This window comes from Erithacus rubecula, assembly GCF_903797595.1.
Source record: "Erithacus rubecula genome assembly, chromosome: 4".
NCBI classification, from domain to species: Eukaryota; Metazoa; Chordata; class Aves; order Passeriformes; family Muscicapidae; genus Erithacus; species Erithacus rubecula.
This window is the reverse complement of record NC_136686.1, coordinates 60698674-60725105: the sequence shown is the minus strand read 5'-3', so window position 1 is coordinate 60725105 and position 26432 is coordinate 60698674. Positions and strand designations below refer to the sequence as shown.

The following is a 26432-nucleotide window of genomic DNA, read 5'->3' as shown; positions in this document are numbered from 1 at the left end:
ACATAGACTAGACTAGATCACCCTTCTGCTAGTTCAGAGTGGAAAAGAATAAAACCTCTGGGAAAAGGTGGATATTTAGCATGGCAGGCAGCCACACCAGGTTTTTACCCCTCCCTTCCAAGTTAATTTCACTGTACATAATATTGCTTGGTTTTGTTTCTTTTGGAACAGTATCTTCACTTTTTCAGTTCTAATTTGTGTGCTTGTCACCTCGCTCTTACTGACACTTGCTGCAGAAGGTGGGAGGAGATGTGGCTGGACGTGCTGCAGTTGGGCCATGCCAGCCAAGAGCAGCCACCAGGAACCTGCTACGAGCCAGTTCAGGTGGGACTGGCTGAATGGTCTTGGAATCAAAACATCATAAAGTTACTTTCAGCTGTCTTTGGATCCCCTTCTGAGGCTGCTCTAAATAGAGGTTGATGTACCAGGTGATTTGTTGTTCAAACAAATCCAACTGTATTTACACTGACATGTCTTTGAGCAAGTGAACCTGTGCTCTGGGGTCAAGTGCCCTGAAGTTGTACCAAACCTCATCGTGCATTAAGCCCAGCCAAACAGGAGGTGCTACCTGAATGCTGTTGATAATCCACTCACTTTTCCTCTTCTACCTCTACTGGCAATTGCTGATGGGTCTTTCTGAAGTTCACTTAAAAGATTGAATATGGAAGAGTTATTTCAAAACAAAAGGCATTTAGAAGGAGCTAGGGGTTGAAATACTGTTACAGAAACTGAATTCAATCAGTGTGCAATGATGCTGTTTGCAGATATTTCCACTCACCCAGGGAGGCCCCAAAGGCTTTGAGGAGGGGAGATGGAGTGAGGAAGAGGAAGGGTGAGGGAGGCACCATGGCCAGCTGAGAAGGGAGTTGCAGCAGTCATTTTGCTGAATTAGATTTCAAGTTTTGCATCTTCACTTTCCTTGTCAAGACTCAGGTCAGGGCTGCACTTTTATCCACACACGATTAGGAGGGGAAATATGTTGTCTCCAGCCGCAGCCAAAGCAAACACATCATATGGTGTTTCCATAACCAGGGTTCTCCACAGAAGATAACAGGGTTAGGTCAATCAGAGAGTGAGAGTTCCCCAGAATACTCTCTATGTTTTCTACAGTTTGAATTTCTGGAGCTTGGTGAACTCTAAATTTAATAACCTCTTAAAGATTTCTTTTTCTTGATTTCACCACTTTGTCCCTTGAAACTATAGCCAATTTTGCTATTTAAAACAACCCATGTCAAGAATTTCTACAGCTTAACTGTGTTATGTGAAGTGTATTAAGAGAAATTTTGGGTGGTTTTAAAACTAGTAAAAGCTCTTCAGGCTGTAGTTTCTTGGCATTGTCAGCATTACAGTTGCAAGTTTGCTTCAATGTAGTGAACTGTAGGTAGAAATGCATTCCTCCTAACCTCTTTAGAATATGCTCAGTATCCAAAAAATGAATGTAAAAATTGTAAGGTTTACTTTCCATTTTGAATGTAGCAGTTAATTATAAATTTATTGGTTTTTAATTGAGTAATAATTATAAAAATAGGGAAAGTAGCTCTAGTTTGATTTGGGTAACTTGAAAGACATTAAAAATTTTGATTGATAGAGCAGTATCAGGCATGAGAGAATTCACTTTGATTTGAGAAATGAAGGGTTTGCTGCTGAATGATTAATTATTATGTTTATGACATGAAAGGGAAAAACTGAACATTCCTTTTTGATGCACAGAAGATTGTAGGTGTAGATGGAAACATTTGATAAATAATATTTACTGATTTGTTCTAATAAACAATAAATATATTACACATATTGCAGAACCAGTGCAGTCAGAATCTTTCATCCATGGTGTAAGTCCGTTGATTTTCATTAGTATAAATTAACAACAAAATTGGGCATTATCACTTTATTTTGGCACGGAAGTCCATGCAAGGGGGTCAGGGGTTAGAAGTCCCTGCTGTATTTTGCTACAATTAAATTGCACAGTGGAGCTGTGTGTAACTCTATGTGAGCTACACAGGCTGCTTGACTGCAGTTGTTGCTTTCAGCCTCTTACTGAAACTCATCCAAAACCTCACTTACAGTTTAGGAGAAACAATGCTATCAGAAGAAAGAAGGATGTAAATCCAAGCATGAATTTTACTTGTCCATTCTATTAATGTTAAAAGACAGTTCCTCAAAGGGCTGGATATGTGATCAAAGTGAAGGGTGGAACCATTCTGGAAAAACAAAATTTTAACAGGAGTGTTGATAGCTATGTCTGAAATTAAGAATATGAGGTCACTGATATGTACCCATATAGGAAAACCTGGACACAGTCCATCTAAGCCAGCTGCTATATAAATTATAATGATTATAATGATTTACCTACTAGCAGGACTAACCCAAAGCCCTTTTTGCATCTTATTAATCAGGGGACTTTGAAGAGTTGTTACACAGATAGAGACAAGAGTTTCACATGATTTTCAAGCATAAAAAGACCTTTTCTTCAGCAGGTCGGATGCATTTTCTGTCACAAATCCGCTGAAAACAAAAGTGTTATCCAGCATGGCCTTGAACAGTTTCAGGGATGGGTCATCCCCATCTTCTCTGAGAACCTGGGCTGGTGTCTTAGCACCTTCATAACAAACAATTTCTTGCTCCTATCAAATCTAAACCTGCCTGCCATCAGTTCAGGGCTTGTTTAATTTCAGATTGATTCTCCCTCTGCTGGATTTCCTTTATCCCAGTGTTTGAAGCTGTAGAGACACTCTCCCCTGCAGCCTCTTAAGCCAGTGAAAGCACTGACACTCTCACTGATGACTCACCCTCTGCAGGTCACCCTCATTCTTAGAGTGTCTCAATTTTGACATCTAAATCCTTTACAGACCTACCCCATTAGTCTTTCCAAGAGTCAATGGTAACTTGCTTGTCAAACAACAAAATCACACTTGAAAATAAAACCACCAATCTTTTAAAGAATTTCCTCTGATATCCCTATGAAACTTAACAGCTCATATTTGCCAGTTGTTCTAAATGAGCTAACTTAGTTTTGAAGTACATTGATTTGGTACCTGAAAGCAGGGTTTCTTTAAGAATTAAAAAAAGTCTTGGGAAAGGAATACACTTGCATGAGGAAGGATTTTATCATAACAGCAACTTCAGTACACATATGGACATTGTTGTTACTTTTGACTTCTAATAGTCCATGGTGTGTAAATCACAGACACTGACTGGATTTTTGACTTTCAGGTTCAGTTGTTAGGAGGTTCCCTTTTCAGAAGGGAACTTTCTAAAAGACCATTGTATTTAAGTAGTTTTTTAAGTAGTAGTCCCCAGTCATCATGACATACTCTGGCATTATTCAAGTTTTACTCTCATCTGAGTTTTTACTCAAAAATAATGATTCTTTGAAAGATGAACTGACTTTAATAATAATACATAAATAAACCTAAAATTCTCAAATTATACTTGTACAAAAGTAATCATGTAGACATTTTGTCCTTTCAGTGTGTATACCTGACTTTCATTGTTGTGATTATGACAAAATATATCTTTTGAACTAACTTCAAAATAGATTGCCTGAGAAAACATCCTAATGATTCAACATGCAACTTCATTGAGTAACAATTAGATGAAGAGCAAAATCAATTAATCTTTGCTGGCTTCTTAGCCAGTGTTGTTGGATACTATGAGTACAAAAGTGAGTTTCAGGGTAACTCAGGTGCACTTACAGTGCAGCATGGTCAATGTCTGGAGCAAGAAACTGTGCCTATAGAGAGCAGCAGCTCTTTTCCTGCTTTGCTTTTGTTCTGGCAGAAAAAGTTCATGGATTATTTCTTTATTTGGGAACAGTCAGTAAGAACTGTGCTCCATGCTACACTTGGACCCAACCTGTACCTTGACCATGCAGAGTATGAGAGGTCTTCCCTGCTTGGCTAAATGAATTACATCCCTGCCTGGCAAAACAACTGTCTGTGTATTAGTCCTTGCAAAGGTGTTTGTGCCTCTGTGATAAGGATATTTAATGAGACAAGGCCATATTTTTACAGATAAGGTAATCACTCCTTGAAGTTACAACTACCCACAATTTTACTTAATTGATAACCAGTACCGGTTCTGCTTGCTGGAGACTAACTTCATAGAAGTATCATAGAGAGAGCTGAAAATTGATTAACTTCTAACTAGATCTGATAACTGAGTTATTTAATGAAGAGGATTTAGCTTAGGATTTAGCTGTGTGTTTACCTGTGCTAGCTCAGATGGTGCAATTTAAGGTCACGCAGTGCCACATTGGGCTAACCAAACTCAGAGGGCTGAGTTAATATGCCTGCAGTGTCTTTATTATATGAATTAGATTGTTTATAAACTTTGCATTAGATCATTATTTTGCTGTATTATTGCCACATTTTTGAAAACCTTGATAGTTACAGATCTCAAGATCTGGGTGCTCATTAGTGTGTTGCATCACTTTCATTATTTCTCCTGAGAAGTTCTTATGCCAGCACAAATTGGAGGTAGCAAAGATGATACCTACTCAAATCTCAAGACAGATGAATTTTCTCTTAGACAGCCAACATCTTAGTAAGACCAGATTATGGTCTCCTTTTGCCATCATATCTTCCTACCTGATGCATCACACACAAAAAAAGCCATGGGTAGTATGGGTAATGGAAGTCTGTGATTTTGTAACAATGCTGGGCTTAAATACTTGTGAAGGTCATGGTTAAATGTGTGCCATAACCTTTCTCACAAAGCCAAATTCATAATATGGGATGTTACAATAATTTTACAAACATATGAGATCAAACTTTACAAGTCTTTGTTTAGCTCACAGGTTAATATTTCTCATGTTTTATAAGAAAACAACTGAGCAGAAGGGATAATCTGGATTCACTTTCAGAGACCAAAAGGACAAATAATACAAATAATAAAGGGAAAACAGGTTGGTTTTAAAAATCTAAATGTTTTATGGCTTTGAAATATCATGTGACCCCTTCAATTACTCAAACCAAAAACACTTTAAGGGCTGTCATGTAGCTAAATAGTGCTGACATTAATGAGCTAAAATCTTCTCTCAGTTTTACAGTATAAAAAACATGTGCATCTGTATTTTGAAGTCAAAAGATTCCATGCTCATACTGGTGCAACTGAAAGAAAACATGGGTGTAACATTCCTCCTTCCAGGTATCTGGTTTTAATCAAACTATACTCCTGGCCCTCAAGTTTTCTTTGCTGCAGTGGAAGGTAGGCAGGAGTGTTTCATTAAAATGCTTGGTTTATATCACGATTGCACAAAAAACTGTATATCTTGTCCTAGCTACCTCTAATTGAAAAATTGTAATAGTTCACTGAACTCTGTTTCTGAACTATGTGTTGTCTCAGAAGCAAAAGTTTTGCTTAAAAACAAATACCTTATTGTTTTTTCTCCTTTTAGCAGAGTTCAGTGAAACCAGGTGATTGGACACTGTTGTGATAAGGTGGACGAAGAGGATGAAAGCTGGGGCTGATTGAACAGCTGTGAGGGGCTCTGTTCCAATTGTATTTTGATTACTGATAAGATAACCTTCCCTTTTCTCCCAGTGATTTATCTAATTCAAATTACAATAACACTGAATTGCCATCAACAACAAACGCTGTGTAGTTTCAAGTTCCTGTGACTCTAGTGTAGCAAAAACCCAAAGGTGCTGATTACAAGTTTTCATGTTACATTTCTAAAAATGGATAAATCACTTATTGCACTATGTGATTTCATACACTTCATAAGCCTGTTTTTTGTTTCATTTGAGATAAAACCGATCACTTTCTGGTATTTCCAAGCATCATAATTCTAAAATTATCTGAAAGCATAAGTTGTGATTTTTGGGTTTTTTTTGGAGAGGAGGGTGTTGATAATTTGTATGTCTCTTTATTCTTCTGCTCCTAATGTGAAATCAAAGACTTACTGGTAAAAATAGTTTGGAAATATTGGAACAGTTTGAATATAACTGAAAGCCATATAATCTGACATTAAACTAAAAGATGTAACAAAACAAATGTTTCTGCAATAATTCCCCCCCATCCCCTACCTCAGGTGAAATGCTAAAAAGACAAAGATTAATTAATTTTCCTTTTTATGTTTTGTAGAAATCTGAATTGTACTACAGACTGTTAGCAAGTTATTTTTAATTAGAGTGGGTGGCTGAACCATTCTCCTCATTAAGGGCAGGATCCTAAGATCCCAGTGATGTCTGAGGTGTCAATGTAAGAAAATAATTGTGGTAAAAAGTAGTTAAACCCTGGGTGGGGGGAAGGGAGTTTTTAATCCTTCAGGCTGTTGGCCAGTTTATTAAGCATTAGACCTGGCATTGGGTCGAACTCACCTGATTTCAGGTTAGTGTTTTCCATTGTGTATGGAAATACTGCACTGAAGAACCTTGCTGTGTGACCAGGCCATTGCCACATGTGGATGAGGACTGGACTCCCAACAAGTATGGTGCCTTTTCCATGCTTATATTGCTGGTTTTGCCACATAGCTCTGCTGGTTCATGCCTTGCAGGAAGCTCTCTTGATTTCCTGCTGGTCCCTGCCTTTTCTATAATTGTTTGACTGGGGCAGAAGTCACCATCTGCACTCATAGCAATGAAATGGGGAAGCTACAGGAGAGGCTGGAATACCCACTCCTTTCCTTGCATGTATCTAAGAATTCAGCAAACAATTACTCAAAGAGCAATGACTAATTTACACCTGGGATTATTTTGAAAAAGATATACATGCTGATATACAGAACAGGCACAGTATGCATCTGTGTAAGCAAGAAATGCATGTGCAAACATGCAGCCACCTGATCCTCTGTAGCCAGAGTAGAGCCTGGCGAGAGAAGAAGGAAATGTTCTAGCATGACGTTGTGGGAGGCACTGCTCACAGTTCAGCAAAATCCCTGTTGGATGGCATAATGGCACTGACTCATCTTTTATCTACTGCTGGGAGACCTACAGCGAGATGTTATCGCTGCTGGCAGAGGAATGCAGGAGAGTTTGGAGCAAGCAGCAGCCCACTCGTTGGCTTGGGGAGCGTGTTGTGACGAGCAGCACGCCCTGGACGAGCCACTTCAGTCACCAGCAAAAGGACAGAGCCAGATCTGAGCCCTTCTGAGGGAACTAGGAGACCTTTCCTTTGGTTTTTACAGAAATTGATGTGCCCTTTTCACCCTTATCAACAAAAACAGTCTTGGTGTGTGTCGTTGTGAAGTCTATAAAAGAGATGTAGGCCAAAGTCCACAAATTTTTTAAGTTGTTACACAGACAAACTCCCTCCCGCTAAAAAGATTAAAGATAGTTTGCCTGCTAGTAGATAAGTGAAAAATAAGATGGTTTTCTTTTGTTATGTTCTCCTCCTGACAAACTCTACTGAGGGAACACAGACATAAAACAAGATTTACGGTGGAATACCAACCATGGATAAAGCAAACTTCAAGATCTGCATGACTGTATTCATCTTAGCTATAGCTGTGGTTTTCTGGCTTCTTCTTAAATAAAGAAGTGTGATAAAAATAAACCAAATCTACATTCCTTGCACATGCATATCTCCATGGATTTCACAGCAGGAATTTGGCCCTCTGTGTGTATATATACTATTAAGTTACAATTCCATTAGCAAATTAAATAAGCATGTATTAAAACGAAAGCAAGAGTTAGGGACTGGTTTTCTTCTGTAAATTTGCCAACTCTATCTGGCAAAGTAAATGTTCTGACACAAGTCAGACTGGATCAACAGACACATCAGTTAATAGAAGGCCTTGCAGAGTCTACAGAAAAGCACATTGAAAAAGGTCAAATACTTCAAGCTTGGACACTGGCAGAGAAAGGAGACTAAGATGGAGCAAGTAAGTCAGGAATGTTAATTAAAGCTAGTTGAAGTGATTATTAGGGACATCTAACCCACAAACCCTGAGAAATTCAACCTCCATCTGGTTTCACTGATCATCACATTAATTATAATATGATTATTTTTTAAGACATGGTGCATTTGAAACTGTTAGTTTGGGTCACCTGCAACACTTAATAATAGTGGGAATGAAGCACCCAAAGCAAAAGCAATGACATCTCTTTTACCTTCAAATTACCACCACCCACATTAAATCTACCTCATACAGCATTTCATAGTTGTAGTGTGCAGTGGTTAGCTGTACAGGGCTCATTCATTTCTGTTTAAAGTCTACAGATGAGGATGTGTCAAAAGGAAATGAGAAAATTATCTCAGGGCAATTACTGAAGAAATTCTCTGGGAAATTACTGAAAAAAAATGGTGGAGTAATTTTACATTTTTGCAATAAAAATAACTGCATAGATCATAGGGGAAGTGAAAAAAAAAAATCTTTAAGACCAGGCAACCATTGCCTGTCTGCATAGGTCATGGCTCGGCCAACATTTAATAATAAGGAAAAAAAGGGAAAATATTTAGGCTATGCTAGTAGACAGTATTAATTTCATTGATTGATTGAATGCATTCATCATTTCCTCTTGTCATTACAGTGCAATCTTTGTTGTAAATCCTGGTTTATGTTATCACTGATCATCCACAAACCTTGCCAGCTTGAGTGATTGACTCTTAGTAGAATTGATGGATGCCAGTGCCCTTGTGGGATTGAGCCCTGGCTTTGCTTTCTCTCAGCAATAGTCACTCATTGGATACTGAAGACACAGGATAGTAAACACTTTAAAAGTAATGAATTTGAGGAAGTGGAATACTTAATTTGTATTGATTGTGCCATTGCTTTGCTCTTCAGCAGCCTGTTCCATAATGGCTTGTAAGGCCACATTCATCACTGGATGAATATATTTATATATATATGTTAGAATAAATAGCAGAGGAACAGCAAAAATATTTAGGATTTCACCTCCTACTTGTGATGTAGCTCAAATCTACCTAAATTAGTAGTGACTGAGAGTCATCAACACACAAATGATATTTTTCTCCTCAGCCTATATTCTCAACCTGGTTCCCAACAGAGAGAAACCTGATGTCACATGATTTAAAATACACTTCTTGGAGCATGTCTAGGCCTAATCTTTTGGGCAGCAGACCCTGGAGATCCAGTTGTCATCTGAAAAAGTAATGTGACAATATGACACATACTGAATTAAAACCTGGAAGAAATATTCCATTCATAGAGAAGGCAATGAAATTTAGCTTTTAGTTTGACTTTAAATTGCATGTTCATAAAAAACTCAACAGTGTTTAGGTTGCATGCTCTGAAATTCACAGAAAATTAAAAGGAAAATCCCCCTATATATATTTCCCTGCACAGCCACACCTGGTCCTTTTAAGTTTTACTGTGGAGACTTATGAACAGTGAAGATGATGATGTAATTTACTCTTGGCCATAATAAACCTTAGACTCCAATGCTCTGATCTCACATTTTTCATTAATATTAGAAAAGAAAATGTCAATCACCATCTGTAGATGTGAATATTTAGAACTCTGCATTAGAAAAATCATATCAGGCTTCTTTTAAGCCAAGTAGCTGTGTGCCTAACTGATCTCATTTTCATTTTTATCAGTTTTACCTTTGTGTAACATCAACTTCAGCAGACACTTGTCTTTATGCTGCACTCACAAAGGGCAGAATCATACGTGTACGAGTTCAAACCAACAAAGATGAAAAAATTACAAAGGTTTTTGACAGCTGTATTATAAGAAAAATGATCAGATACAGGTGACAGCAGAGCATTTCTAGCCAAGAGAGAGTTTTAAGACAAGTTAAGCAATCAATCATCTACATCACTCACTATTCAATGAGTCGACATTCAACATCTGAATCAGTCATTACAGAGTAAAGAGAATTAGTAAAGTCTCTTACAAAATGCAAATAAGTGAACTGGAGGACAATAGAGTCAAATTCTAGAACTTGGCAGGAAGCCATAAGAATTATTTTGACAAGACTGCTTGAGGTAATTTGATTGTTACATTTAAAAGAAAAATAATTTTAAAAAGTGAGCTTCAGTCTGGAGCGGTATAAGTTAGTAATATAAATGTATAGTTATATTTAGTGACAAAAAGTGTAAAACAAGGAACAAAATATGGTGTCTGCTCTGATGCTTTGTTACGCTGCTACATGAATTAACTATTTTTGTTGGTACTGAGAGTTTTTCCACATAAATACAAAGAATATTAATGCTAAAAGCTATCCCAAATGGTATGCAACTAACAGTGTTTGTCTTCCTTGAGTATATTGCCTACTAATGTTTCTGCAGAGTTTCAAGCTGCTTCAAAATCCACCTGGTGTAAGTGAACATCAAAAATAGGTTTAACATCTGCAGAGCTACAAAGCTGCAGGTGTGAAATTTTGTAAAATCATAAGTATCACTACTACATAGGTCCAAAAAATCCCTACCTGACATCTTCTTTGTTAATACAAAATAATTAGTTAAAAAGAAGGAAAATGAGTTGAAAATTAGGCAGAAACTTTTGTTTAACAGCACAAACAGAACTTTTTGTTTTTCTCCTTGATTTCTATCCATATATGATATGATATCTTATACTCACTTCTCAGTCAGAATAATGGTGAAAAATGGGAATGATCTTACTGAAAACTGGAAGGCCATAGAAGGTAGCTGTGCTATTAGGTGAATCCTAGATATTCAGGCATTTGGCATGTGATCTGAGAGGAGTTACATACATCCTTGGCTTGCACACGTGGCAGAATTGATGCAGACATTGCATACCTGATGCTCAGGCCACACCCTCTGGCCATCAGCCCTTGGATGCTGATGTATTCACTCCCTTTGTCATCTTTCTTCGTGGTTCCATCAGTGGAACTGCTCCTACAGCTGGATGTTTGCCTTCATAATTCACAAGCTTAGGGCTTGAACCTTGTAGAATTTGTCATCACTAAGAAACTTTCTTATTGATGACTTACTGGTGGAGACATGCCTTTAAATGACGGAGATGGTTTGATTTTGGTGTTGGTGTGAATATACATAGGCATGGAGAAAGTGCATTCTCATGAATATTTATACTTTCAAGGTCTGTATTAATTTACGGTAAAAATGTTTTTCAGAAAAATGCATAAGACTTTGTTAATGTTTGAATTACTAAGATGATTTGATGGATCCTTTAAAAAATCCTGTCCATGATAAATGTACATCTCTGAGAGGAATATCAGAACTAGAAAATTACCCTTTGGTTAAAAAAGAAGCAAGGTTCCTTTCTCTAGTTAAGTTCTTGTTCCAAGCAAGGGAACAACATGCTGCCTGTGTAAGAAAGCTCAGAATATAATACATTTAAGAAGAGGTGGTACATGTTATTTTATCTCAGCAGCTATTCATTGTTATCCCTTTTCTCATAACTTAGAGATCTTTATGAAATAGATTTTGTGTTTAAATGTGGTTATCAACCAGGTATCCCCAAGTTCATCCTTGCAGGTCTCATTGATTGAACTTTGACCAACAATTGATGAGCTACACGGATAGAATTTTGCCACCTAAATACTCACACAGATTTTTAATTGATTTCACTGTTGCTTTGACTTCTTTGTAGAGCTGAATCTCACAAGCAGTTTGGGTGCTTGAAACAAAAACATTCAGGGGCCCAGCATTCACTTGTTTCTACACCATAAGCACAAAATCTTAAAATGATATCTGTACAAGTCAAAATACAAGTCTCTATTTCATCTGACCATATTAACAACAAAAGCATTACCTTTATCTTACAGAAATGTTGGAATCCAACAATATAATCAATTTCAATGGACTAGCTAACAGCTCCAGTTACCATACTTTCCTCTTGGACGAAGAACGTGGTCGGCTGTATGTTGGAGCAAAGGATCACATATTTTCTTTCAACCTGGTTAACATCAAGGAATATCAAAAGGTACTTTCATTCATGTTCTGTACAATGTAAATATGTACTTTGGATGTTAAAGACTCGTTATTACTCAGACTGTGTTGTGCACTGTTGGAATTATGTAGAAAGTTTGGATGTCAGGAATACTGTTACCACAAAAATATTTGCTGACTCTATGAAAAGAAATTTATAACGAGCCTGTGACCTTTGACTATATAATCTACAATTATTTTTTTTCAGACTACAAGAAAAGAAGTAAATGATAAGTGAATAATCCAGCTATTCCCCAAACAAGACATACTTTCATGGCAACTGCTAAAAAAGCCAAGCATATGTTATGACAGTTTAACCAGAAAGGCCTTACTGCTCTGTATTTGTCTGCAGATAAAAGAAGCTATTTGGGAGTACAAGTGTTGATTTTTCTTCTTTAACCCAGCATTTGTAGGCACTCTGCTCTGCTGCTTTTGAACCAAAACAGTTCTAGTATTAATAAAAGAGAAACAAGTCCATAATATATTGCTGTTCTTGATGAGATTGTAATTTTCCAGTGAAAGTTGGTGATTAACTAAAAGCTGACAAGCAGTTTAGTGTCATTCTTTTGTTGGAATCCAAATAAATAATTAAGTTTTCATTTATTTTATTAAGACAAAATACCAAGAAGGCAACGCAAGAGATGGAAATTTCATTTGCTATATTAAGTATTTTGATGGCACATTTTAAAACCCAGAGAGTACCCTTTTATGAGAGATATATTGCTTCAATACCCAGGGATTATTTTTTTTTTCTTAGTGTTCCTGACCTTTTGGCCGTTTGACTATTAGCTTCCTAAGATGATAGCAATAAATACCTTGTGTTTTCTGTTCAGAGGGAAGACAGGCTATTCATTTGTATTCTCTAAGGATAAGAGGATAAAAGGAAAACAGAGTATTTTCTTTTCTATTCTCTTTAGAGCAGCTATAAAGGAAACTAGCTATTTATTTGAATTCTCTGAGGGATCAATAGCTTAATGTGCAAAACATCTGGAATAATTAAAGGAAAGAAGGTGTTTCCATTGCAGAAAGCAGCTCTGTAGAATGAGAGTGATTGTATTTTACATACTTATGTACTCAGATGCTTTTAGAACACTATTTGACTTTATATACGAATATTAAAATATTAAATAAAGACTTACTGCCAGTAACATGGAAATGTGTGTTAGCAATAGGCTTAGAGAATTTAGTCTAGATTTAAGAATAGGCAAAAGGCTTTAAGAGTTTGGGGATCTGTTTATTATTGACAGGAGAGTCATGTAAGAAACATCAATCAAAATTACAATGCAGCCAGTGCTGCACTTGAGTTCAAACTTCACTGGTTGTTGCTTCTACCATCTAAGGAAACTCTTCAGGTTTCTGTCTAAATGCTAATGGCAACATCAAAACTCAGAAAGCCAAATTTTTCAATGTACTAAAACCAGTTTTACTTAACTATCTTTTAAACCAAATTAGGGGAAAAGGTTCTACTGTGAAACTAAGGAAAAAGAACATCTGGCTTGAAATACACTGGTTTGAAAATACTGAGATTTTTGCCCAAAACTTGAACTCAACTTGAACCGGTCCTTTTGGGATATCCGAGAAGTTTGGTTAATTTTTTTCAACCTAGTAAATTTGAATTTTCACATATCTGCACATTTTAAGCTGAGAATAGCAATAGGAAGTAGTGGGAATCCTCTGAGAGAGAATGTGCTCATAAAATTTTCAGCTTTATTTTATAGATTTACGATGTTCGATTGCTGTTTGGTTTTCATTAAGAAAATTTTGAATTTAAAAAATGGTGCAAACTGTATTTTCAAATACCATCTACAACATCTCCTTTGACCCCCTCAGTAATCCACATTCCATCTTTTTTAAAATTATTTTGCCTTTTGCTTTCTATTAACAAACTATATTGAACACCAAGACTGTAATCCAGACTTAAGGCCATTCATATTGCATTATCTGAGACTCCCAAATGAATAGCCTGGCATTTTATGGGAAGATCATGTTTTATTCTATATGTAATTCCTAAAAGCTTTTCAAAGAAACATGAATAATTGACTGTGAGGGTCTCTGGATTTTCTCTGTATGAGGTGAGATCCATTTTCTGCTAAGCAAACACTACAGAAAACCTAGATTTAGGATTAGTTGTGTTAGGGTGGCTCTATAGGAACAGCATAAACATTTCCAGTTTGATGGTATGACACTTGTCAAGTACCAAGGCTCCTTTTTTATTATTTAATTAACTGAACTAGCAAAAGAGTGAACTATTAAATACACTGAAGAAGCAAACACCTCATTTCTGATGCTGGGACTCTCATGTGAGATTGTATTTCTGTTACCTGAGATTTAAAAGATTAAAAGAACACTCACTCAATGGAGAGTCAACCCTCATCATTAGGACTGGAGATTCACATCTAAAATTCACAATGCAGACTTGAAGACTGTTTTTCCTGTGGCACCTATTAGTCCTGGTTTTGTTCCCAATATTTCATTTCTTGGCTGTCAAATTTTAAGAAAGAAAAGGAAATAAGGAAAGAATAGGGGAGGATAAACTGGGTAAAGGGACGGTGTAAGCATTTGGCCTGCAATTTGTGTATGCTGAAGCATGAAATAACACAATGTGATTTTTGTTTTGTGTCTTTAGATTGTTTGGCCTGTATCACATTCCCGAAGGGATGAGTGCAAGTGGGCTGGAAAAGATATTGTGGTAAGTACAAATCTTTTTAGTATTTTTTTGCCTTTTATAAAACACTATAAATATTTTATTATGTCCTACTGTGTTAATTCTTAAAGTTTTTTTCATACTCTGTAAGGGCACACATCTGATGATAACTTCACTTTTGAGTTTTCTCAGTCCTCTTATACAGAAATTTTGTCTTCATTACCAAGGGTTTAAGTTTATAAATGGAAATCACGCAGATGAAATGGATTTTGTATACCAAAGGAAAAAAATCAGTAAGAAATCAGAATAAGAAATGTTAACCCTTGCATACTCATTTCCTGATGAGAAGGTAAATAATGCTTTGACCCATTTTTGCCCTGCTCCAGGTCCCAGTCCTCAAGGGAGTTCCATGAAGTGCTTTCTCTTTGTAGCATCTCTCTGGAGCCAGTGGGTTCCCCAGAGCCCTTTCCTGCATGGAGTTCATAACAATATTGAGGTTAAACTGGTGTAAACATTCTGCATCAGTTTTGGTGCCTCAGGAAGGACACTGCTACACCAGGCATTTTCTGAACATTTTCCCTCATTCCTGTGCACATTGTATTCCCCGTATTTATGAGGTAAGAGAGACATAGCCAGTAGCCCCCAAATAGCAATCATTCCACACTGACAGTGACTGTCTTCTTTATAGGAACAGTGTGGGAAATAGGGCTGAAAAAGAGGAAAAACAGATAAAAATTACATGCATGCAATAAGCCAAACAAATACTTGCATAGCAAAGCCAAATGGGAAATCATCGTGGTTGCCAAGGTATAAGTGAGAGTGGAACTTGGCCCCATGTGTGTATGCTATTGGCCTGATTTTCAGAGATGATTCTGTAAAATATTCATAATGCCAACCATATGCCTCTGGAGAGCTCCATTTGAATAATTTCCTAGGTCATAATAAAAATAGTTTCATCAGTCTTTACCTAGGCCATAGAGGACAGTTGTCTTCAAAAAATGCCATCTGGGAACAGTAGAGGTAGATTGGGTAAAAAGTAGGAAATATGGGCTAAACTAAATATGTGATGGGACAGCTGAAATGCCAGATACCTAGGCTGTCTCATTACATAGAAATAATGCATTTAAAGTAATTCATGCTCATGTCCACAAATAATTTTCAGGAGAACTTAGCAAGGTGAAGCCTAGAATATCTGATATTCAAGGTTAAAAAAAGGGGCTAGTGTTAAATATATGAGGAAATTAACCTTCCTGCTTCATCTCATTTGAAGTATTATGATATTACATTAAGTAGATTTCTTTCATGACTGTCATAAAAACCTAGAAAACTAATAAAAGGTTCAGTACCTAGCATGAAAGTATATTCTAATTTTTTAATAATTATTTTTAGAAATTCACCGTAGTAACAAAGAGTAGGCTTCATACATTTCACTAAGCTGATTCTAATTCAGCTTAGTTCTTTAAAATTGTAGAGACACATTCTGGAGTAAGCTGGGAGGTTCAGGTTCCCATCTGACTGGGGTGAGCTTCAGAGCTTATACTATATATTTATACTATAACTTTTATTTACCTTGATTCTTTTGCTTGCAGTGATACTAGAACAGCTACACCTGCTGATCATGAGTAGGTGAAGCCCACACCACTCTGAGTGCAGTGTGTGACCCCAGCAGTAGGTCCTGTAAAGTTTTTTGGGGTGAGGTTTTTTGTTTGTTTTGGGGTTTTTTTGCTTTTATTTTTTTCTAATTTTAGAATTCTCTGCAGAAGTAGGTGAGAAATAAAATAAACACATAGGTGATTAGAAAGAGGGAATACATATCTTGATGTGATCAGAAAATTGCCTTTAAATATTTACATCTACTTTGCCATAAAAAAGTGCATTACAAGCAATATATTTAATGTAACTACAGATAATTTAAAAAAAATGATTCCTCTCTTATTTATTCCTTAAAGCCATTGTCAGTACCTTGGGAGTGTGAAATATAAAGGCCAACAGACCTTAGAGGGAACAGAAGAAAAAGTGGAAAAGTAAAGTGACATATTAACCAGTCTTGATATAATACTGCTTTCAGCATGTACCACTGCTAAGATATTATATACTCCTCACTTGTGACTGCTCAAAACTTTCTGCATGACAGTCTATACTTCTGCATTGAGGTATTTTTAAAAAAAACCCCTCCTTTTAATTATTGATCTCCAGGGTAAGTCGGTGCTGAAAATGCAAGCCCCCACTAATGGGCCAGGTGCACTGCAGCAGCTGCAGCACCAGCACAGTCCCAGCCCTGCCCCACTGCTAACCCCAGCTATGACCTCTGAGATTTCCTCTCATAATTACAAGAGGTAATTCAGCCTTGTTTTCACTCCTTCAGAGGGATTCCTTCTGCTGTGCTGTCAGTCATGCCCTTCTCAGCACAGCAGGTCCATGGCTCAGGATGCTCCAGGTGGGATTTGAGAGCAGCCACTGGGGCCTATTCCTGCTCTCCTGCTACCCCTTTGTCACTTAAACAGTCATTTTAATTTCTGCTTTTAAGGGGCTTAGTATATGCTAATTACTTAAGCTTTACTCGCTGTTTAGGTAGATAAAACTTTCAAAGTGTGCTTTGGATTTTTTTCCATATGAGTAAGATGAGCTATGCAATACTTGCTTAGAGCAAGACTTCTCTGAAAAAGGTTAACTGCTATTCTTTCCCTCAAAATATAGATTTTTTTTCCAATAAAATTGTAATTACTGACCCATGTAACTACTTACTATTACAATATATTCCCATTTCCTCAGTACAGAGTATCACAAGCCAAAGCAACATTCTTCATGAAAAATTAAAGGCTATAAATAATAAATAGGATATTTGCTTACGTAATTCAACTAAATGAGAAATTCTGTGAGGATTTCTTTCTATTCTGAACTTCAGTGCCACATTTGATCTATTCTGCTTTCTGTTAGTCCTGTGAATACTTCTCATGATTCCTGGCTAGACCATGGTAATGATCAAAGAATACAAAGTCTCTACAGAATAATTCTCAGTTTTTATACTAAACTTACAGAACAGTCATGCTGCTAGTCTTGTTCCTCACTGGTGAGTCTCAATATTTCATTTAAAAATACAGCAGTCACCTGAGCCCCTACAAATACACATGGCAACCTCTGCATTAAATGTGGGATAAATAGCAGGTAACTAATAGAAAAAAAGAAAAAAAAAAAAAGTGGCTGCCATTCCATTCTGACATTGCTGGGATAACATAACCAGCAAAGCAAAGCAAAGTTTGGTGGTTTTCAAAAGTTACCAGAAACACTAGTTAGTTTTGCAGGTAGGCATAGGGCAAGCTACATTCCTAACAGGAAACCTCATTTAGTCCTTAAACTGCTCATTTGCCATTGCTTTGAAAATTTTGTCTGATTTTGCTGTTTATTTTAATACATTTCTGCATTAGATTTGCACTGCAGCAGTAGTTCACAAAGAACCCAATTAATCAGAAATTCCTACCAAAGGGTACAATGGGTTTCTATGACCTAAAAGTTTAAAAAAAGTGTTTCTGAAGGGCACCTTAGGATGTTATTTTCAAGTGTGATTTGACTATCCAATTTATTTAGCCACTTTTAAAGATTCCAGGTCAAATTAAATTGTTGAAACAGTCCCTTCTGCCCTTGACATGTATAAAATTTCAGTAGGTGCTTTAACAAAGTCACATAGGACAAGCTGCACGATGGCAGACACACTTTGCACACTGTAAAATATCAGCTTCTCCCTGTGTGTTTCTGGTGAGAAATACACATTGATGTCTAAACAGATACAAAGAGTACCAAGTACTTTTACCTGGTACCAGCAAGTTTGTACATCTGCTCTGTCACAAACACAGTTACTTCATAGAGGGCCAGAAAGAGTTACACTTTTGTGTACACAGCTGAAGTGTACCAGCACATTCACATGTGGGTAAGCACTGACTGTATTATAATTTATAAGAGATAGGCATCTACTTGGGTATTTAATTGCAATTAAATTTTACCCAATTATTATCTCTCACCTGATTCCAACTGTGCTTAACTTTCTTATACTTAATAGTTCTCTTGACAGTGATTTGGAATCAATTTAGATCAGAAACATACTTCCAGTGACAAAGCAGCAAGGCTCTTTACTCATATTTTATGACATAGACATATTCTGTACATGCTTCTTTGCATTCAAGTGTGGCTAGCACTTAATTATTCAATTTATTGTCCATGCAAGTAGAATCATATGACTGCAATTTAATTCAGCATTTGTTACAGTAATATATAAAGCCAAAATGTTTATTTGCAATCTTAGTTTATGCTTTCTTTAAAGTTTTCTATCCCATCCCTAAAATATAGGAAGGCAGAGGATTGATCTTATGAATCCACCAGTGTGCAATGATTTAATTTAGAAAGAAAGAGAAAACAAAAGAACCCAGAAAGTAAAAAGTCACTCAACAAGTGTCCCACAGCCATATCTGGTGATACTTTGGAAAAAACATCGTTGGCAATAATTGAACATGAGTCTCTTTAACTCACTTTATTACTGTTATTGCCTTAGGGAAAAAAGAAGAACATAGAGGCAGAAAGTAAAAGTAATTCTTTTCATCTGTTATTGTAAACAAAGATCTGAAGAAGGAATCTGAAAATTAAATATACAATGTTGGCTGGATCTAGAAAGCATGTTTCTAAATACATCTGACAGGCACAGCTTTTCCAGTCAAATTACCTCTGACCCTTTGGGTGTGCCAAATGCAAGTTCATTCCTTTCCATCAGGGTACTTTCTTTGGAGGACATCTACAGCCAAATTTCCATCTTTTCTACCACCAGCCCTTTTTGCCATCCCTTTTTCCTTTCTGGCTTCCTGTCTCCAGCACAACAGTAAAATTCTTTAGCAAAGCCTAAAGACTCAGGATGCCCATCCAGCCTGGGGAAAGAGAAAGGTGAATGTCTCCTGGGAAGAAGGGGAAGATGAGCAAAGATCCAAAACAACAGGTCTCAAATGAGTTTGGGGACAGAATTTACTCTGAGCATGACCTACTGCAAGGAGGAGTGTATTTTGTGACATGTGAGATAATTAGTGCCAGAGCATATTCCTTCTTACTCTATCAACTGTCCCAGTTTTAGTATGCTGGGTTTTTCTGCTCACCCCTTCTTGTCCATGTTCCTTGATGTGGACACAATTTCCTACCAAAGCATTCCTTGCCATCTGGGGATGAGAGAGTGAGACATTTGTAAGCAGTGAGCAGCTGCTGGTGCTTTGGAAAAATGCTGTGCATAGACAACAAACAAAAGAGAAAGACATGGGGGGGGAAAAAAAAACCTCTCAAAACCTACAACCACTTCACTCAGAGGTGAACTGTACTTGGTAAAAAGAGGAGTTAAGGACATTGGCATCTTTCAAAGTCCTGTGGAGCTCTCAAACAGTCCCCCCCAGAAACTTCTTGTTTTCCAGCTCCAGTGCTTGGATGGACCCCCACAAGACAACAGCATAAAGCCTGATTTATGGCATATTTCAGATGTTGATCCTACAGCTTGTGTTCATTTAGGCATTTGCATATATTTCTTTCTATGAACTGACCAAGGAAAATCAGTTACTGTAAGGTAATAACTTGCATCCTTATACAGAAGAAGAATTAAATTTTCAGTTGTTCATATTTTACCCATTTATGTATCATGGGAAGTCATTTAAGTCTTTCAATATGGGGAACAAATTGATATAGATCAAGGAGAAAGCTAATTTTCCAATTTTGGGCCCATTTTTCTGTTATAGGTGTGACTATAGAAATTTGCCTCTGAAGGAAATTTAATATTCAGCAGATTTAATACAGTCTTGCAGAAATTTTTTCTTTGTTGCTTTTGAAATACAAAGTCAAAATTAGACAAGGGGAAGAAAAGGAGAAATTAAGGAAAAATCTTCCCAAAATTATGGGATTTAGTTTTCTATCAATATGTGTTCCTCATGAGCCCTCATTTGGCCTTGGCCAAGTCAGAATTATTTATGGCTGAGTTTCCAGCTATTGCTATTTCAAATGTTGTTGGGTAATTCCATGTTTTGATTTACTGCACCCAAAGATAGACAGAGTAAATTTATTCTTCATACATTTCTTTCCAGAAAAACACATTAACTGGATGACTGGTAGAAATGATAGATATCTTTAGTCCCTGCTTTGTTTCAGGGCTTCAGTCTGAAGCTCACAAAGTTAAAGAAAAGCCTTTTCTTTGGTGTCAGTCCCTTTTTTTTTTTTTCTCCCTAAATTTGCTCCACATGGTGTCTATTTTCTTTGTTATTATCTATTCTTTTAATAAAAGTTAATTTTAAAATTAAGGATAGGTCTGCTCTGAAGGATCACATATCTCAGTTCCTCTATACCCAAGACATGGTCACTATATAACTATTAATTTAGGCCACAACTAATTTTTTCTGTAATTCTCTTGCTTACATCTACCAAAAGTAGGTCTACTAAATTTCTCCCTGCTGCACAACAGTTAAAATATTTGGGTTTTTTCTTCTGCAGTAATTCAGAGAACTAAAGGAAAAGTTCTTAAAATAACCTAGGAAATAATATGCTATTATTTTCTTTGTTTTTTTATTCTTCTGACTGAATGGTGGAATCTCTGTTGTGTTAAATGATATACTAATCTCTTATTCCCTTAGGTAATTCCTTTCAGATTAGCATTTTCCAAAAACTTTAGGTTACTGTACATGCATCATAAATGTATATATGGACAGAGAAAAAAATCCAACCAACAAAAAGATTAAAAAAACCCACCAAAACCATTCAACAAATTCACATTTCAGCAATTTTACTTGAGTGCCAAATTTTTACTGAGTGGGAATTTTAAGCTTCTGTCACTTAAGGTTTCTCTGGTTCAGCATCTCTCTGTGGTGTCAAAGCAGTTTAATGTCCCCACAGAAATTTCCAGCTTCCCACAGCAAGAGACGTGTAACCTCCTGGAGCAGCTTACACTGTATTTATTTACAGTCATGCACACTGCTAAGCAACTGCCCCTTGGAGATGCCACAGTCTTTTATTTCATTTCAACACTTCATGGCTTTACCTTCACTTTCAACATACAAGTTTGGAGTGTACTTATCTGAGGTGGCTGTGAGTGGAAGTCATTAGAGGATATATATGTACTGTGCTGAAAAGGAAAAAAAAAAAATCAAAACCAAGGCATGCTGACTGATCTGGAGCCTCAGTATCTGGTGCCTGTAACAAGCTTGGCAGCCCATTTGAAATACTCCACCCAATTAGCAGGTGTTGATCCAATTCGGAAAGGAGGGGTGTAATCTGGTTTTTCCAGGAGACAGGTGATTACTCCACCCAGATGGAATAGATAGATGAGAGAGACTCCTTAGATCTAGGCTGTGGTTGCAACTTAAATTGCTGCTGGGCTTGGTGGGACTGCCTGAGCTGAAACCAAACATTAGTGTTCATTTCTTTGCTAATAAAGCTGTGCTCATATTGTGGGGCAAGTTTACTCTATAGAACCAAACAGATTTTTAAAAGTTATGGTAAGAAAAGAACTGGTTTCTGCTTGACCCCAAAGCTTCTCAGTATTTTGAGTTATTTTTAAAATAGAGGAAGGTGCTAGAACTCATGGAAAGGTTTCGTGTACAACAGTCATCCTATGCCTGTAAAACCCAAAAACCACTTGCCTGTTGGACTGCATCCACAGAAGACTTTGGTTTGTCTTGTTAGCTGTGCATTAACCAGATGTAAAAAAATATGACATAGTCATTAAATCAGGTATTTTGTGCTGAAGCCTTTTCTTGGCATCCCTCTAGCTGTTCACAGGTCTGGAAAATTTATTATATGCATCTTCTGAATGAAAATTGCAGGGCTTGAAAGATGTCTTGTAATTTGAACAGACTGTATGCAGAAAACATTGCAGAAATTTTACTTCCAAAGATCACTAGGTCAAATGGTCAGTGCTAATGACAAAGGTTTAGAGGTCTGATGTGTCGAGGGAGGCATCTACAAAGTATGGCTTCTAATGACTTCTTTTAATGGCTCCTGGATTAAGATTGTTTCAGGATGGATCCTAGGGAATATCCCACTCAGCTCAGCCACCTCCATGCTTAGTCTTTGTGGTAAACCCTGGGCCAAATGGCCAAATACCAATAGTGACCCAGATTTGCAGGTGGGTAGGTAGACAGTCAGCGAGACATTTTGTGTTTTGCCCTCACTAACACAAAGGCAGAAGTTTTCCATCTGCTGTGCAAGTGTGCTGACAGTACAACTGTTTGCTAATAAGGCTTGCAGTTTTGTGGCTTGAAGGAATCAGGATATATTTGCCTTTTTTTTTTTTTTTTTTTTTTTCTGGCTTTTTTAAATCATCTGCTTTCTTCACTTCTCTTTTCTTGTCTTGATGCTTTAATGGTTTAAATTCATGCAGACATCCTGCAACTTGAGTAAATTATACACTTTAAATATTCTCAAGAACACTTGTCATATCGAAAAATCAGACAGATAACAGGCATAACTTAATTGGAAAGTTAACTGGAAGCACAGTAATCTGCACTATGCAACCAAGAATGTCTTATCAGCCCTCATCAGTCTGAAGTTTCTCAGGGCATATCTTGTCAGCAGAGGAAATTTTAAGCATGAAACTAATCAATAGTTCCTGTGCAAATGCTGGCAGTGGTCACCATGCCTAAGAGTAGAGTCATTTATGAGATCTCCAAAGGAGTCAGATCCCCCAAATCACAGTACCATATAAAGTCCTGTAGACCACAGCCCTGCATAAAGGCCACTGAGTCTGAGGATCTGTCAGATTTGAAAAACTAAGTGTAATCTTGGTTTATATTGGATTTGTGTGTGAGTGTGATAAAATGCATGCTGCTTGTAAAGCTTTGAGAAATGGAGGATGGAACTACCAAAAGTAAGTTAATTGAGACCCCTTTCTGCAGCACAGACCCAAATACTTCAACTGCTCAGCTTCACTCAGCACTGCAGACTGGCTTTTTCAGAGGGTAAGACTATCAAACACTGATCCTGCTAATTGCAAGGAACAATAATGACATAGAGGGGGTGTAAATGCTGGTATTGATCCCAGCTGCATGGGGTACACAGTCATAAATCACAGTTTGCAAACGTTTTCATGCCAGCTGTCCTCCCCCACTCTAAAATCATGCACCTGCCTGTACAGGTTCAGCTGGAAGGTTATCTCATGGAGTGCAGGTGCCAGGCAGGATTTCCCCACCCATTAGGGCTTGCACACAGCTCCCAATACTTGGGGACTTTCCTGTTCTGCCAACATTAACACAATAGCTTTGCAGCACTGTTGACAACCAGCTTACTCCAATAAAATAAAATTTTAAAAGAGCACTTCATTTTAATAGGACTCAGATAATTTGCTTTGACAGTTTATTCTGGGCCTGTTTAAGTGCACTTGGACCAATATTTTCCCAAATGTTATTGTAATAAAAAGAGGGACACAGCAATAATTTTTTTAAAAATGTTACTGCATTTTACAAAATCTTGCACCCAAACAGCAGGAGTTGTGAAGGCATACATGATGCAGAGCTCACCCTGAAGAGGCTTCCTCATCCATACTTACTGATATGTTGAAGTCTTTGCTGAGAATCCATCATCTGTGTACATGGCAATCACACATATATTTATTGCACTAACACTTCAGAAATATTTTCTTTGAAACAATGCTACTCCATGCTGAAAAGGAGATCTGCCAGTGCTGACTGAACTGATGGCAGCCAGCAGTAGCCCACCTGCAAAAGAGGGAAGTTAAAAAGCTCCCTGATAAGTCCAGAACATCTTTCAGCCGTATGATAAATTTGAATGACAGCGGTAATATCGGGGATTACTTATTCTCCATGGATATCCCTGACCTCATCACTTGAAAATTCAACTAATGGGACAGAAGAAGGAAAAAAAAAAGTAAATATAATAATTAACCTCATGCAAGGGACTTTATATGAAAGCTGTCCATCCATTTTGATTTGAAACACAAAACATGTGTTTATTTTGCTTTTCCAGCTGTCAGATGATAGTTCTAAATCCCCTTGTCCATTCAGTTCAGACAAAATCTTATGATATTTTAATCACTTGGCTATGTGGGAAGACTGCTATAAAGGAAAAATGTATTACTAGCTCTGATGCTTATCTGGATTAAATCAGCAGAAAACTGTTGAAGCTAATGATACTGTAAAGGATCATTTAGCCTTCTACTTACTGCACTGCATAATCTGGCCATTTGCATTTGCTGCAATATCTGAGAAGTAGTATGGACATCACTATTGGTTTAAAAAAAAATGAAACCACTTTCTTAAAGTAAGGAGAAAAATATGGATATTAGTTAGTCACAGGGACTTACCCTTCAACTTAAAAAGATGTCATTAAAAACTCTTTGCTGCGTTAGTAATCCAGATTGAGGGACGTAACTTCCAGGCTTCTGGAGGAGAGATAATTACTGGAAACTCATAAAACCCACCTAAATTCTGTTTTAATTTTCATACGCAGAGCAGATGTTTTGACAGATGGATGGACTTTATTTTTGTAACTGTCCGGGAAAAGTCTGCATAACACAGCCTAATCAGTGTTACATATCTTTACTGTTTGTTTTTCAATCTTTCTGCATTTGGCTCTTATTCTTTTGGTTGCAGACATTTTCTTTGTAATTTATTTTTTCAGGCTAATCTCTCTCAGCATAAGCCCTTCTATCAACTTGATATATAAATATTAGAAAACTCTTAAAAAATAAATCTGTGTGTTTGGTTTGTAAGTCAGATACATTGATCTTCATATAGTGGCTGCCTTTCTGGAAAACCTAATTAACACTTTATCTCCTCTTCAAGACAGGCCCTCTGCCCTTATAGCTGATATAGTATATGGAATTAAAATTTTGAGTTAAGATACATGTCCAGACATTCTGGACCTCTTTAATTCACACTCTGAATGTAAGTGACAGTCTAATAATTTCTTAACTTGTTTTACAAGTAGGACTTTAGCACAGGAGAATTTGCAGCTGAGTTGGTGCTGTAGCTCCATTACTGTAGTATGGTGCAAACTCTTTTAGCCACTTTCATTTCAATAAATCATCAGCGTGGAACTGAGGATCTGGACCCCACAACTTCCTCAGTCTAGTCTAGAGGAAGGGTAAACATGTTTATGATACCTGGAGTTCAATCCTTTTTCTCACTCAGGAATGCCCAGTGAACTGGAGCATGTTCCCTCAGGTGGCCAAATGTACCTTTAACTCCCAGATGCAAGGTAGAATGGCTTTCCTTGGATGCCCTGGTGCTCTCAGGTACCAAACTAACCCCAGGACAGCCTGTAGGAGCTGCTTGGCTTTTGGTGAAGGTTATGGTCCACATTCCTTCAAACAAAGACATAAACTGGATTGTGCCTGAGGTTTGTGGTGTGTGCTTCAGCTACTGCACGTCACCATTTCTTGGCCATCCATTGTAGGTTGTTGGCAGTCATGCCATCACAACTGTTTGAAGACACAGATCCAGCAGTTATATGCATAAAAAAGCAGCTACCTAAAGAAATTCTCTGTGTCAGAAAAGAGAGAGGAAGACTTTACAGGCTGTTCTAGAAGGTCTCAGATATGATGTAGGGATTTAGTTTCTTGGATTTTGAGATAGAAGCACTTCTGTGCAAGGCCAAAGGCAGAACTCACAGATCTTGTGGAAACCTTAGAGCATTTATTGAGATATAAATGAAGATTAATCCTCTCCAGGTGTAGGTAGATAAATAAATGGGTATTTTTGAGGACTGCAATAACTCCCACATGATGTACCTAATTTTCCCTTTGAATATCTACTTCAATCATTCTATGCCTTATGCAAGCACTTATGCTTTCTGCTCTATGTATGTATATATAAACTCAAGCTTTAGGGCATAAACCAGTGTTTAGCTTCATATAGACAAGAAATTTTCCTAATATTAATGAACAAGATTATTAGGAGCAAGAATTTAAAGTTATTCACTGTGATGATCCCAGTGCTTCTCTTCTTCA

At 37.1% G+C, this 26432-nt stretch overlaps 1 protein-coding gene across 1 annotated transcript in view; it reads left to right on the top strand.

Annotated features, from left to right (window-relative positions):
• SEMA3A (semaphorin 3A) overlaps positions 1–26432 on the top strand; it is a gene marked incomplete at its 3' end in the record, with an annotated part of 138941 nt that overhangs the window by 35849 nt on the left and 76660 nt on the right. Inside the window, exons 2-3 of the mRNA XM_079304479.1 lie at positions 11655–11812; positions 14444–14506. Of these exons, the coding sequence (XP_079160605.1) occupies positions 11655–11812; positions 14444–14506 (221 nt within the window). The remainder of the gene's footprint in view (positions 1–11654; positions 11813–14443; positions 14507–26432) is intronic.